Genomic DNA, 14,672 nt, shown 5'->3' on the forward strand with positions numbered 1-14,672 from the left:
ACAAAAACTGGTGTTGTTGTGAACCAATAAAAGAAAATTAATTATTGCTATTAAAAAAAACAAAATCATATTATTTCATTTGTGTCTAGACTGAGGCAGCTCAGGGAAGATGAGGTGTATTGCCATTAAAACAAATCTCGGGATAATTTCTACAAATGTCACATCTGTCGGACTGAGCATAGCCAACCCTGTCATTTTCCAAGAATAGATGAATGGTTAGTGAAATTACAGCTTTTAAAAAGTGGAAATTTACGCACTGTCTGTTTTGGACAGGGAGCTGCAACAAAAAAACACATGGGAGCGTTTATGTATTGCGAACATTAGACTCCATAAATGGCCAACATCTTTATTACTTTAGGCAGCTCTGGTGAAATTATAGTTTTGGAGTAGTGATCATACTCTTATAGGCAAATTAGATCTTAACTTACTAAAATAAATCCGTTCAGAGCAAAATACATCCATGCACATTATGAACCCAGCAATTCTGACATTGCCGTTCAGTGTTCTGAGGCAGCACCGCTCCCTCTTTGCCCGCAGGAGTCGGCAATTTCCTCCGTGCGTCGTAGGCGCGATCTCTCCAAAGGGTGGCGTTTTACACCACTTTGGGGAGTCGGTCTACGCACCCGCTACCCCCGTCTGGTCTTATCAGCAATTCAGATGGCATGCAAATCAGCAGCCTCCCTCTGAAAGAGTAGAGTGTGAGAGGGGGGGAGTGGTGGTGCAGCGCATTCCTTGGGAAAGAATCCTGCTCCTTTCTTCTTTCCCCACCGGCTTACCGCGAAGTAGCTTGCTCACCAGACGCATGAGGTTTAGACGCAACAGCATTCATTTGACGGACTGCAGGGAAGTTGGAAGAAAGTAAACCGCACCTCAAAGCCGGATTATTGCTTTGTTATTTTACTGCAACAGTCGAAAGATTTTGCCACAAGTTAGCTACTTTTTGTGATCCGTTTTTGTGATCATGGGCACACAACGGAGACAGACTATTAGACACTTGTATGGGTGGACAATCCTTATTGTCGCGGTTTTGTCTCAGCGTTGTCATGGAACTTGTCCGGAAAAAGAGCTTCAGAGAAGAGAAGAAGAGGCGAACATAGTTTTAACTGGGACTGTGGAAGAAATAATGAACATGGACCCGGTGCACAATACGTATTCTTGCAAGGTAAGAGTGGGGTAATTGTGAATTTGAATAGGTTGTTCGATTTGTCCGTATTCACGCCATATGAAATTACTATTAAAAGCCGGGGTTGCAAAGTCCACATTCATTGTAAAGTGATGAAACACAAAACTCTTTTCCACATGAAGCGAAAGCAACTAAACGAAGTGGTAGTCATTACAGTATCTTATCGACTTCACAGAATTCACCTGTCAAAAGGAAATCGACACCTGTCAAATTAGTTTGATCGTCTGTTCAGATAACATTTGCTTGTGCTCTTTATCAGTACGGTATCTAAATTGCGCTTTCGCAGGATACATCCATCCATTCAAAACCGCACTTCTTACCATTCAGACAAAGGTTCCCAGCATAAGCCGACTGGAAAAATCTAAAATAAGCTGACATCATGATCCACTTGCCAGTGGATGACTTCGGTTTTAGTTCAAGGCATACCATTTAGCTCGTACTGATTCCAAGCGATGATTGCGGTTGATAATGTCACCTACTTTGGGTGTTGTATTTCGTCGCAAATAGTGATATCCTCTTTACTTGATTGAATAGCCTGCATGTGGCAAACAAACGGTATGTTTTCAGTGTAGCAAAATGCAATGTAACTTTCCGCTTTATTAACTTATGAGCGTCGTCAAAAGCATAAGCTAACCATATCAATTGCAAATCTTGGAGATGCTTGCACTTGTTGCTAACCACACGAGAAATAGGAAGTGACGCACAGAATTGTCAATAAATCGTCTCTGAATCGGACACTGTCCTGTTATGTCACGATCTCCTCCATGGCTAAGGAGCCAGTATTAACTGGTCTCTCCATTGTCCCCCCCCCCCTTAAATTGAACACTTAACTGTCGTGTATCGTATTTCTGGACTACCATGCGCCGTTTCCATGTGATGGCCTTACATATGAGTAATTATTAGTAATCCATCTCACAGCTATTTCCCAGTCGCACTGCATCAGATGCAGACAGCATGACATATGAAAACACAACGTAGCTTTGTGATTGTACATATGGTCATAAAATGTTTGAGATTCATAAGATGTGCATAGTTCCAAAGATCAGATCAGATGTGCTTGTCTTTCCTCTCCCTTCAGTAGATTAACATGACTCAGTTATTTCAGGGGCATGACATAAAGCTACTGTATATGATATGACAATATCCCAACCCTCTTTCTAACACCCTCTCTCTGTTTGACTACCACGCCAAGGTGAGGGTCTGGCGTTACCTGAAAGGCAAAACGATGGTCAATGGGGAGGTCCTGCTGGATGGTGGCAACAAGGTGATGATTGGTGGCTTCGGGGACCCTGGCATCTGTGACAACCGGGTCTCCACAGGCGACACCCGTATATTCTTCGTCAACCTGGCACCCGAATTCATGTGGCCCGCTCACAAGAATGAGTTGATGCTGAACTCCAGCCTGATGCGGATAACCCTGCGCAACCTTGAGGAGGTGGAGAATTATGTGGAAGGTACGTGATTATTGAGAACTCTCATGTGAAGTTGATACCCCTCTTCAGCCACTCCATGGCTGGCACAAAGTCAAATCAAGAACACCGCTCACTTCACGACATGTTTGGCCTAACCAAAAGTTATTCACAAATGGATGCAATGCAACGGAAATGATGAGTGTTTGTGCTCATCATGAATAATGTATGTGCTACTGTGACTGTTACAAGGCCAGCTGGTGTTTTTTGATAAACTAAATAACTTTTTCAGGGGTGACCTGACTCAATGCATCTATTACTGCTGTATTACTTCTACTAGAATGGTTGTGCGTGCCTCAGAAAAGGTGGTTTGTGATTCACTAGCTGACAACTATGCTCTCCAGGCAAAGTCACCAACTTGGGGAACATTTCAGGCCCTGGAGGGGTATGGTTTTATGAAGTCAAGAGGAGAGCTCCTAAAATCTTAACACATAACCTCCAGCTCGAAGCCTTTTACTGCTATCAGAGTCTCCCACAGTCTGCCACATTTGCCCCTTGTTCTCACCTTTTAAAAGGCAAAGTGTTAGTGCAGTAAAAAAAAGGCCCAGCCAGTAGGCCTACACTTCTAAATTTATCCACGCCGGGGCTGGCGAGGCAGACAGGCAGAAGGAGGAAATGGACATTAAGACAGAATGAATAAATTAGGCCGGTCCATGCGCAGAAATATGCCATCTTTAAAAATAGTTTTTTTCGGCGTGTGGCTTCCTGAATTTGGGTGGGATTGGACAAGCAATCTATTTAAACCAGCTGCAGTAACCAGATTTCCCAAAAGTTCTTCGGAGTAAAAGCAGACAAATAAATAAAGAGGGGAGAAAAATATAGAAAACGCTAAATCAGAAACTCTGGGGCATGAAAGCATGCGCTTGAATGGCTGACTTAAAGGAGATTCCTTGTAATGAGCCAGGACACTGTAGCGGCCACACCGATCCTAGATATGCCATAACATCTGCTGTGGGCAGGACTGATTCTCCGATGCCTCTGTACCAGCCAGACTGAGCGCGCTCACTGCGGCTCAGCTCCTGCTCGCTCTCTTAACAATGCTGGCAGCCATTCAAAGTTCGAGTCTACCACACATACTGTAAGCCGGCATGGAAACCAGAGACAGGCGAAATTTAGAGCATGGAGCGCTCTCTCTCTCTCTTTCTCTCTCCCTCTCTCTCTCTCTCTCTCTCTCTCTCTCTCTCTCTCTCTCTCTCTCTCCCTCTCTCTCTGTGTCTTGCACTGTGAGACAGTGGACCAATCAAAGCTGCCCAGGGCCCCAAATCTCAGCAGCACTGGTTCATTCTTCTCTCCTCTGCTTGGCAGGTGATTCGAATGGCCCCGGCTTGTTTGCAGTGTTTAGTAGAATTTGGCACAAACATAAAAATTCCTCTGCTTGTCTGTCCAGGCACGAAACAGTCTTTGGCTAGCTGTTTTTATGCTCTCTTTCTCCTTAAGTTATCCCCAGTTTTTCCCCTTGCTCTTGCTCAGGAGTGAGGACTTTCTTGGCTCAGTCAAACACTGCTTCGGGTATGTACTCTTGTTGTGGTTTGCTTCAGTTTGAAGTGGTTCGTTTAAGAAGCAATTCAGCGGAGTGCCATATTTCACAGGAGCATATAAAAGGCTAAGTGCTATGCCCCGGAAAACAAATGCTGTTGTTATCACCTAGGATAATATACCCAGTTAAATGAATTGCTTTCTCTTCACTCTACTGTTGTCACCCTCAGATTTGTCTCTACCAGAAATACATTATGTAAATGTGGTGTTTAAATGGTAACAAATGTCTCACAGTCTATCAGATGAATACCCTGGGGTAAATATATGTGCTTTTAGCTCTTTCTAAAATTGGTGCATTTTTATCAGGCTCATTCTTTTTGCTAATTTACTTTTGCTCATAGTGAATAAGGTGTCATGCCATAATCAGGCTAAATATCACCCTAAAGAATAAACATACTTTAATGTAGTGACATTTTTTAAAAGATCTAACCTTGGGTTGTATCCAGGTCCTGTACAAATGGCATGAATGAGATAGGCAGACTATGGGGGATAGTGCACCAAGAACAAGACTGTACCTGTCAGGGAGAACAATGTATCCTCTTCTCTCTCCTCACCTCTGACAGGTAGATAGCGAAGAAAATTTCAGGGATTCTTTTGGAAAGGTCAGGAGCGGCGCTGTCAAAAACTCTTTGCCAAAAGGCAGGGGGGAGAAAAAAAAGAGCTTTGTGTTTTCATTGTCACCACTAATGACGAGGTTGGGAGGGGTTTTGAGATGAAGAGAAAAAGAGGAGCGTGTGTCTGTGTCAGAGAGAGAGAGAGAGAGAGAGGGAGATAGATAGAGAGAGAGAGTGAGATAAAGAGAGGGAGAGAGAGAGAGACAGAGAGAAAGACTTGAGTGAAGAAATTCCTGGTACAGGTGTGGGCTGGAATGCCGAGGATGTTTTGCTTGGCACTTTCTGCCTGGAGAGAGTGTGGCCGAGGCACAGAAGAAGACACCTCCAGGCATCGCATTCTCACTGGCCTGCACCACAGACCCACAGTGCCACAGGCCCCAGGCCAGCTCCTTTACGTGCAATCACTTAGCTAATGCTTTCATCTCCTAAAGTGCCGGAGCCCCAAGGCCTATTTACTCGGCCCTCGGTAAATACGCTCAGTAAAAAGTGTCCTCATTTTCACCTCCTTCCCAGAACAAGCCTGTTGGTTCTCCATCAGTTACCTGGTGTTTGCTTTGTCTGTTTTGACTGCCAAGGCGCACAAGGACTTCATAAATCAATGAAAGGATGAGTGATTATTGTTAGATCCCCCCTGTCAAGGGAGTTTTGGATTTCAACTTAAAAGTCAAACCAAATGTTTTGCCTGTTTGGCAAAGTTGGCAGGTGGGGACTTGTTGTGCCATTCCTCTTGTTGGTGGATATGTTTGCATGTGTCAGAGCAGAATTAACCAAACTGTTGTCAGATTACATCTCAGCTTTTAGATCTGCTAAACAAAGGGGTTTTGATGTCAGTATGAAGTACCCTATGACAAAAACTGTGACGGAGTTGCAGTAACACAGAGCCAAGTGGATAGGAATTTATATTGTCACTATAGGCTTTTGTTTCCTGTGGTAATGAATGCTAATGTTAATGTTTATGCATGCCTGTAACAGAGGGAAGAGGAGTAGAGAGCTTGGGGTAGAGTGAATGAATGCATGTTAGAGAGAGAGAGAGAGAGAGAGAGAGAGAGAGAGAGAGAGAGAGAGAGAGAGAGAGAGAACCCCATCCCTTGATGGAGAGGTGTTGAATGTCTGGGTAGATGCTATCGCACTCATTTTTTTATCAGCTGCTTTTTGTTTTTTCAACTCCACTTAATGCACCAGCACAGTCTTCCCATCCCCTGCTCTGTCACCGCAGGCTAACAAAGGCGGTTTTATTTTGTTCTTCAGCATCACTGTGCACACTCCTCTGACTTGTTTTGAGATCTCTCCATCCCTTTCTCTTCACCCACCCAACTCTGTCTCTCTCTACCCCTTCACCCCTCTTTCTCTCTCTCACTCGTGTGTGTGTGTGTGTGTGTGTGTGTGTATGTGTGTGTCTGAGGGATGGGGCCCATCTCAGGTTTTTGCCCGTCGTGTCGGAGGCCATTAGCTTAGTGGAGGCCTCCGGGGCTTGCTGGCTGTCAGCAGGTGGTCCTGGGTAATGATGAGCATGCAGGCTGTCCGGTGGAATGCTCCGCGTGCTGGAGCCCAGGATGTCCCTCGGTGGGGCTCCACCGGACTGCACTGTGCCGGGCCTCGGCCTTCTGGGAGCACCCGGCTTTGTTCCAACTGTTTGTGCAGGGAGGAGGCTGGTTGGTCTCACAGGCCTGGGATTTCACTACACATAGGCACACACACACACACACACATAGACAGGCACATATACGGTATGCACATACACTCACTCATACACACACACACACACACACACACACACACACACACTTGCTGTACACTTACAGAGACTCAGTCAGACTCTCTCTCTCTCTCTCTCTCACACACACACACACACACACACACACACACACACACACACACACACACACACAAACCGACAAACACACACACACATACACATAAGCACACATACAGTAGGACACACTATATACTGTACTTACAAAAAAGTCAGCCTGACACACACACACACACACACACACACACACACACACACACACACACACACACACAAAAACAAATCCAGGCCTGGCTGTGGTTCCTGACTAAGAAGGTAATGATTAATAGATAAGGCGTAATGGAGGGAAGCAGGGTTTCCTCTCCTCCGTGTTTCCTTCACGTTTGAATAGAATTGATTTCCGAATAGAGCCTGCATGAGAATCACGTCAATGGGGACTTCTCACAGACACACAGGTTTATTATTAAATGTATTATTCTAACCAGATCCAGCCTTTGGCCCCGGAGGATTTCGGAGAGAGCGTTTCACGCAATGTCCAAAATTGCTCACTTAAATTGAAAACGAGAGGCTTCAGGGGCATTTAGGTCAGGAGCTGCACGCACGCAGAGCCCGGATGAGAAGGTGGCGATGCCGTCAGCGCACGTCAGCAGGCTAGTTTTTCTTTTCGTCTTCGTTTTCTTCCTCTTCGTCTTCATCAGCACCAGTGCTAGCCAGGCCTCCACATGTGTGGGTGTTCTTAGCCCACCAGAGGGAACAGATTAAGGGTCTGTAACAGACTACTCTCCCATGTGTTGTTTAACAGCCCTCGTATGCTGTACATATCCACTGTCCATTTGTACATGGGCCTGTTTCGACGGGGAGGACAGTTTTCATAACAACCAGCAAAAACACAGTCCAGAAACGCTCCCGGAGCTCTCTCCACTCGTCGTTTTCAATGTGGCCCGTGGGGTTCGTGTCGGTATTACATCTCGTAACGCACAAATGCGCCTTTGTGCGGGGAGCCACGGGGGGCCAGTAATCCCCACTGGCGAACCCCTCAGACCCTTGGCATCTCTCGAGAGGGTTTTGTGAGGATGGTGCCTGCTGAAGTACTTGAGGTGGAGTGGGGTGGGGGACGGGGAATGGGGAATGGGGAGCGCAGGGCACCCGCAGCTGGTGGTTCCAGAGGCACTGGTGGAGGACGAGAGCTTCGGCGGAGAGGAGAGGATCGGAATTCAGGAGGCTAGAGGTGGGGAAAGAGCCGGACGAATAGCTAAAAAAAAGGTGTACCTGGACGCCAGCTATCTCTACCTAGTCTCGGAACTTGTTCGATTTTTGTGGGAGATTTTTAATTAAAAAAGATGAAAGCGGAACGCCTGCTTGGAATGCTGATGAAGGCTTCACTGGCAAAGCCTTGACGTGCCAAGAGGGAGACAGAGGCTTTGACTTCCTCTGTCTCTTTCACTTCACAAATGATCTGTGCTGTCCCAAAAGGAACAACTGCACTGGTGGAGTTGTTTCATTACTTCTTGAAAATCATCCAAGTACATTTCTGATCTGTCTCCCCTGTGAGAAAGGCTGCTCTTCTACAATGGCTTTACTGCATAGCAAGATATTAGATTGAGCCCATCTCTAATTTTAAGCATCGTTATTGATAGAGGACTCATTAGAAGAGTTGTTGATGTAGTGTACCTCCTTTCCAGTACAGCACCAGTGGGGAGAGTTGTTGGCCATGATATGCCCCTCGTTCAGAGTTCCGGTGGTGAGCAGTGTAATGAGAGAGTTAACTTCTGGAAGACTTTATGTTTGCTTTGCTGCTTAAGCCTGACTTCCTGGGAAATACCCAACCTCTGCACTGCACCTGAGTTAGGCATTATCCCTCCATACGAAGAGCCTTGAATTCAGCTGCTGCTCAAGCGAAAGACATAAATAAAAAAAGAAAGCGAGAACGAAAGAGACAGAGAGAAGAGGGAGAGAGACAGAGAGAGAGAGAGAGAGAGAGGTGTGAGATTCTTTCAAAGACACGATTAAACTCTTGTTTTCAGAGAGGAAATACAGATTTGTGCCGCCGTGCTCTCCGGGCTTGCAGGAGTAGTGAACTGGAAAACCTCTCGGATTCCAGACACAAAGGGGCGAGCGGAGACGAGAAAAGCGCCGGGCTTTGTGGGAGACGCGTTCCTTGAGATCCGTGACAGCATTCCAGCCCGGATCTGGTGTGAAAGGGTGCACAGCTGTCGTGGTCAGTGCGGCTAATCACCAGCCCTGCCAGTCCCAAGGTCAGGCTTTGCCTCCAGCCTCTCAGTGGGAGGGCGCTATAAAATCTGTGATTCAGGGTTTGGTCACATCCCTTACTGATAGGTATCGGCCAGCCCCGTGAGTAATATCCTTTAGATTAGACAGACATGTTTCCTCATAACAGGCAAGTTTGTTTGACAGATAAAATAATGTGTCCTTCTAGTTTTTAGTCACACCAAAATGAAGAAAATCCGAAAGAGTGTGTGTCGAAGGAGGACTACAAATGGTTTGTCTCTAATGGATGCGGGAGGGCGATTGTTGTTTTGCATTTGGGCGTTGAATTCTGTGTCAGGGACCGGGGAAGTTGATGTTTTGCTTGAGTGCCGTAGAAAGCAGGACTGTAATTAAACGTCCGCGGGGGGAGGCATTTGGGAGCAGTCTGGGAAGCCTCCGTCAGACAGATGAAAGGCAGGCGGCCGTCACGGATGAGAACCGCTTCCTTTTACGCCAGTGACGGTGTGTCCTCATACTGATCTGAGGTTGTGGTTGCCTGTTGACAAGCCGGACCTGTGTGTGTGTGTGTGTGTGTGTGTGTGTGTGTGTGTGTGTGTCTGTAATGGTTAGGCTATGTGGGGGATGTGTGATACGATCTTGTCAAAAATAATGAATACCCTCACACGCCCAAGCTATTTCTCAGTTCAGTAAGCGCATCTATTTATGAAGAAAACAAACATGACAAAGCACAATGAAAATGAATGTCTGCTCTTTTCTGACTGCAAACACATTGCAAAGGACAAGGGGGAGAACAACCCATGAGGAATGAGGTGGTTGCACAAGGGGCTGGGCTGGACGTATCTCGCAGAAAGCAAACCGGCCTCTGGTCAAAAGTTCACTCAGGGATATACAATGCATTTTTACTCTGTTTGCTCAGTTAACAAGACCCTAGTGCGTGGGGAGCTGAGAGTTTGTGTGGCCTCTCTCTCTCTCTCTCTCTCTCTCTCTCTCTCTCTCTCTCTCTCTCTCTCTCTCTTTCACACACACACACACACACACACACACACACACACATGACGAGCCAGGGGTGTCGAGGAGAGCAGGAGGACAGGAGAATGGCAATGAAGTCATTCAGATTTCATTCATTCCTCCCATGCTGAGAAGAATTCAGTTACAGATTAAATCACGGCACAGAGGGGTGTGCACTTGCTATTGGTAAATATTTAAACCAGGGCCTACTGTGTATGGTTCTTGTTCCTGTCTCTCTGTGTGTGTGTGTGTGTGTGTGTGTGTGTGTGTGTGTGTGTGTTTCTATTTCTATGTACGTGTGACTCAGTGGCCAGGTCAGGCACCTGCCAGTTCACAGTGAACTCTTGCATGCATGCTGTCTGTCTCCATGGCTGCACCTGCTGCCAGCCCATGCAACGTGGAGCCTGATGATGATAGTGAGATGATGGTCACCATGACAGCCAGCTTGCTCCAATCCCCCCCCTCCTCCCCTCTCCCCCACACGCACACCCCCGACAGATGTGGAATTCTGTGAGCCACATGTGGCGGTCGACTGAGCCTCTTATCAACCCACTGTGAGCTTCTCCAGACATGCCTCTATCTCCAGGATGTTGATGCTGCTGTTTGCTCATGGGGGGGTGTGGGGGGAGGGGGGAGATGGAGGGTATCCTCAGAGACACTCATGGAAAGTTCCGGGACCCCACTTCCCGCGCTCTTCCCTTCTCTCTCTCCTTCGTCTGTCTTGTCTCCGTCGCTTCCGCCACACTCCCTGTGACCGCGGTGCGGGGAGCGACCCATGTGACCTTGAGCTCGCTCGGCCTCCTCCCTCTAGTCTGCTCCGTGGCTGCGTGGGCTGCATGGCGGCCGCTCGCCCGGCAGAGGAGCTCTGCGTTTGATCCAGCCGGGGGCTGCCTCGGAGAGGTTAAGATGCTCTACCTCCGCCGCTTTCCCACACTCCCTCTTGTGTCTGTGTGTGTGTGTGTGTGTGTGTGTGTGTGTGTGTGTGTGTGTGTGTGTGTGTGTGTGTGTGTGTCTGTATGTGTATGTGTGTGTGTGTGTGTGTGTGTGTTGTGCCATGTAGTGAGGCTGGGGCTGCTGCGCATACCTGTAATTATAGAGGAATCCGGAGCAGTAAACCTGCCAGTGTAATAACCACCAGGTGCACCCCCAAGTCTCCGTCAAGCACAAAAGAAGACTGACCTAGTTTTTTTCTCTCCCTCTTCAGTTTCTCAATTAACTCTTGTGACAGGCCTGGTATTATGCCTGGGCATGGCCTTTAGAATAAAGCCGTAATCCATAATGTGGGGTTTGCCTGCATCTCTCCGGGACCATATCTACAGCTTTTGGCATTCGGGCTCGAGCCGGGTTAATAAAAAAAGGAGGAGTGTGAGAGGTTTAAGAGAGGAGCGTTTGGTTCGGCGTCCTATTTGGACGAGGACGCGGGGCTGTCGAGGTCGCCTGTGGTTATGCACTCCTGGGCTCCTGTGCGGCCGAGGAATGTGCCACGCCTCTCCTCCTCTTTCCTCGTTCAATCTCTTCTTTCCTTCTTTCCTCTCCTCTGCTTTCCTCTGCTCTCTTCTTCTCTCCTCTCCAAGAGGGTTGCCCCTTGAGCTGTGAGATCTGCATGGCTTGAATGAAGTCAGCCAGTGATCCTGTTATTTCAGTTAACAATGGCAAGAAAGTCATGGCTCTGTGAGGCAAACAGAGATAGCTCGCAGACGGTATCGCTTTGACCCCCCCCCCCCCCTCCCCTCCCCACCAAATAACACACAGATATTGTTACACATCCTCAAAGAACACACACACGCGCACTCTCATAGTTTTACGGGTGCATGAACTACATTGTGAGGACATATCTGTGTCGTCTTTCACGTGACGGGGGTTGATTTGAACTACACACACGTAAACAGATAACTACAGTCAGTTATCTCCTGCTATCTCCTCTGTTATAATCCCCTCTGTCGCTGTCTGTCTCTGCTTTTCTCCCCGCCACACTCACACACTCGGCGTGCTCACACAGACACACACACACACACACACACACACACACACACACACACACACACACACACACACACACACACAAGCCTTTTCCCATAGCTTCTCTGTATGCACAGACCTGCGAAATGAGCTTGCGCGCTTGTGACCAGAGAGCTGTCATTTTTTTTCCGCTTTAGTGGCCAGGAAGGACATCGCTGCCCCACTGATTACGCGTCTGAAGGAGGGGGGGGGGGGGGGGGGGTAGAACTGTGGTCGGGTACTGGTGTACTTAGAAGCAGGCCTTTGAACCCCACCCATGCCTTGCTGAGTGCTTTCAAGCGTGGCGCTCAGGCTGTGTTGGGAGTATTGTTGTCTGTCTGGTCAGAAATGCCTATTAGTGTCTTTGGACGTCACATGTACACTTCATTTGAGGGTGTTTTTCGGACTGCCATTCCTCGGTGCAAAATAAGGTTATGTTGATCAGCAGAATGAACATTACGCACACAGCTGTATGTTTAGTCAGCATGAGTATGTGCGTGTTTGTTAGACTGCTTTGAAATGTTGTGTGATGACCTGCTGTTTCAGTCAGCCCACAGCCTTCGTGAAATCAGGGCAGTAGAGTAAGAGATAAGACTGGAGGACAAGGCCATCTTTTTCTTTCGTTCTCTTGTTCTCTTGTTCTATCTCTCTTTCTCTCTCTCACTCACACACACACACACATACACACACACACAAACACACACACACCCTAATCCTGTCTTTTCTATCCGTGTGCTTATGTATTTTATTATCCATGCTGGGATGAAGTCATGGAGTTATTGCGGGGGCAGTTAGGGAGGAGATGTTTGGTTGTCCTCACTCCTCACTCACTCTCACAAGGTTTAGAGGTTCTGAGAGTTCTCAGACGGTGTCTGTGATGTTCCACCTCTCCTCGCCTTACGGTTGCGTGTGTTTTTCTTGGCCTACTTCACGTGTGCTTACGTCCCAGCTGTGCAGGAAACCACCCCCCTCCCCTCCCCTCCCCACCCTCCACCCCCTTGCATAAAGGGCCCCCCTTCATCTCTTCATCAGAGGGAACGGAAGACTACAAGAGGATAGGGCTCAGACTGTCATTGTTTATGAACGCTCGCAGACACCCAGACTAAGATTTATTGTTGTAGACGTAAGCCGACTTGAACGATCAACGGCGGACAATGCCTCCCGTTGTATCCCGCGCCGCGTCACTCCCGTGCCGCTGCCTCGTGGGTTATCGCTGCGAAGCGCAGGGCCGGCGCGTTCGGAAGAGGCTGATTCAGATTTTCGGCTGCGAGCAGGCTTCCCAGTCATGTAACTGGGACGGCGGCTCTCCCGGAGCCATTCGCCTGAAGGGATGTCTGGCATCAAAGAGCGCTGCCAGCGGCCTAACAGTCCCACAGTGGGCCCTGCATCTTAAGTCAGGGGCACTGGGATATACGTGGAAAAGACAGCGCCGACCCAGAACGACTGCCTCAGCTCTTTTGCGTAGACTAAAGGAATCATTCAGTGATTGGGCTCTCTTCTAAACAGTCGAAGAGACGCGCGTGGTTGGATTAGTGATTTTCTATTTGGGGGGAGGCAGCAGTACCTTTAGAGGTGAGCGGAAAATATTTTGTGGCGGCGCTGGAGGAGAGTGAGTGAGATAGAGAGAGAGAGAGAGAGAGATAGAGAGAGAGAGAGTGGTGAAAGGAGGGAGCGAGAGAGATCAACATCGATTTTTTTTTCTTCACCTCAGGCGTTATTATTCAAGTCTTACTCATACTGCACTTGAAGAGTGAGGAGGGAAGAAAAAAAGCAGCCATTACTAAAATGCTGCCCTGCAACAAGGGACAAGTTCTAACACAAGCGGATAGGTCTGAGTCGATTGTAGAAAAATGTCATCTCGTATCTTCTCCCCTGGCATTTTGCAAATATTTGTGGAGTGCGGCGAATATGGCGCTGTTGTTTGGTTGACCTTTCACATAAACTCCCTGTCTGAGTTTGGGAGGAAATCTTCTCCAGACTCTTCCCTCCATGGAAGATGACTCCCCAGAGCCCCACTGCTGTCAGCTCAGTAAGAGCGTTGGCCATGGGTGCATAGCTAATGTTTAAGCGCAAGCTTCCCCACGACGCATTCTCCGCACCTCTGTGAAGGCCCTGGGACTGGACTTTACACGCCACTGCCCTCCTAATCCAGGGATGAGTGGGAATCCTTTCAAAATTCCTGTGGAATCCCCCACCACCACCACCACCACCCCTTCAGTTCCTCCCTGTTGTGGAGCTATATAGTGCGCGGGGCAGTTAAGTTTAGGTGCAGGCGTGCCTTATCTGCTCGCATATCCGACAGCCTGATAAATCAGTCATGCCTGCTCGTCCGCGCCGCATCAGGTCGATCTGCCCCCGTGAACGGCCCACCTGGGGCAGATCCGTGCGGGTCAGGTCACGGGCAGGTGCCTGCGCGCTCCCTCGTCCACACACACACTCACGCTTCCCAAAATGGCAAGTGCTGCAGAGCGGAGGGAATAACCCCCACCTCCCCCCTTCCCCCACCCTCAACCCCCCAACTGCCGTCACTGTTCCCCAGGCTTTTTGGAGGGGGGTTATGCAATGTTTGATTTAGCCAGGGTTGAATAGAGCTGCTTGGACGGGAACAGTGGAAACGTGGCTTAATTTGGAAGCCGAAGGGGATTTTTTTTTCTTTGTATATTTATTTTCGCTGGAAAAGCTGTGTTGTGCTTTGATGGATTATTGTAAATGTCTAGCTGCTCTCTGTGGCGCGGGGACACGGCAAGGCATGTTGAGACGTGACCACTTGACAGCTGCCTGAGCGCAGTCTCGTATGTTACATGGGAGTGTTGAGTTGCTGCACGGCACCAACCTCCCAACCTGCTGTAGGTCACACAAGCACTTTAGGGGGACTCTGCCAT

The 14,672-nt window shown here is 48.3% G+C and overlaps 1 protein-coding gene across 1 annotated transcript in view; it reads left to right on the plus strand.

Annotated features, from left to right (window-relative positions):
* The first annotated feature begins 618 nt into the window (after positions 1-618).
* agrn (agrin) overlaps positions 619-14,672 on the plus strand; it is a 211,312-nt gene continuing 197,258 nt past the window's right edge. Inside the window, exons 1-2 of the mRNA XM_062542039.1 lie at positions 619-1,162; positions 2,376-2,637. Coding sequence (XP_062398023.1) covers positions 962-1,162; positions 2,376-2,637 — 463 coding nt within the window. The 5' untranslated portion in view covers positions 619-961. The remainder of the gene's footprint in view (positions 1,163-2,375; positions 2,638-14,672) is intronic.

This window comes from Sardina pilchardus, chromosome 7 (genome assembly GCF_963854185.1).
Source record: "Sardina pilchardus chromosome 7, fSarPil1.1, whole genome shotgun sequence".
NCBI classification, from domain to species: Eukaryota; Metazoa; Chordata; class Actinopteri; order Clupeiformes; family Clupeidae; genus Sardina; species Sardina pilchardus.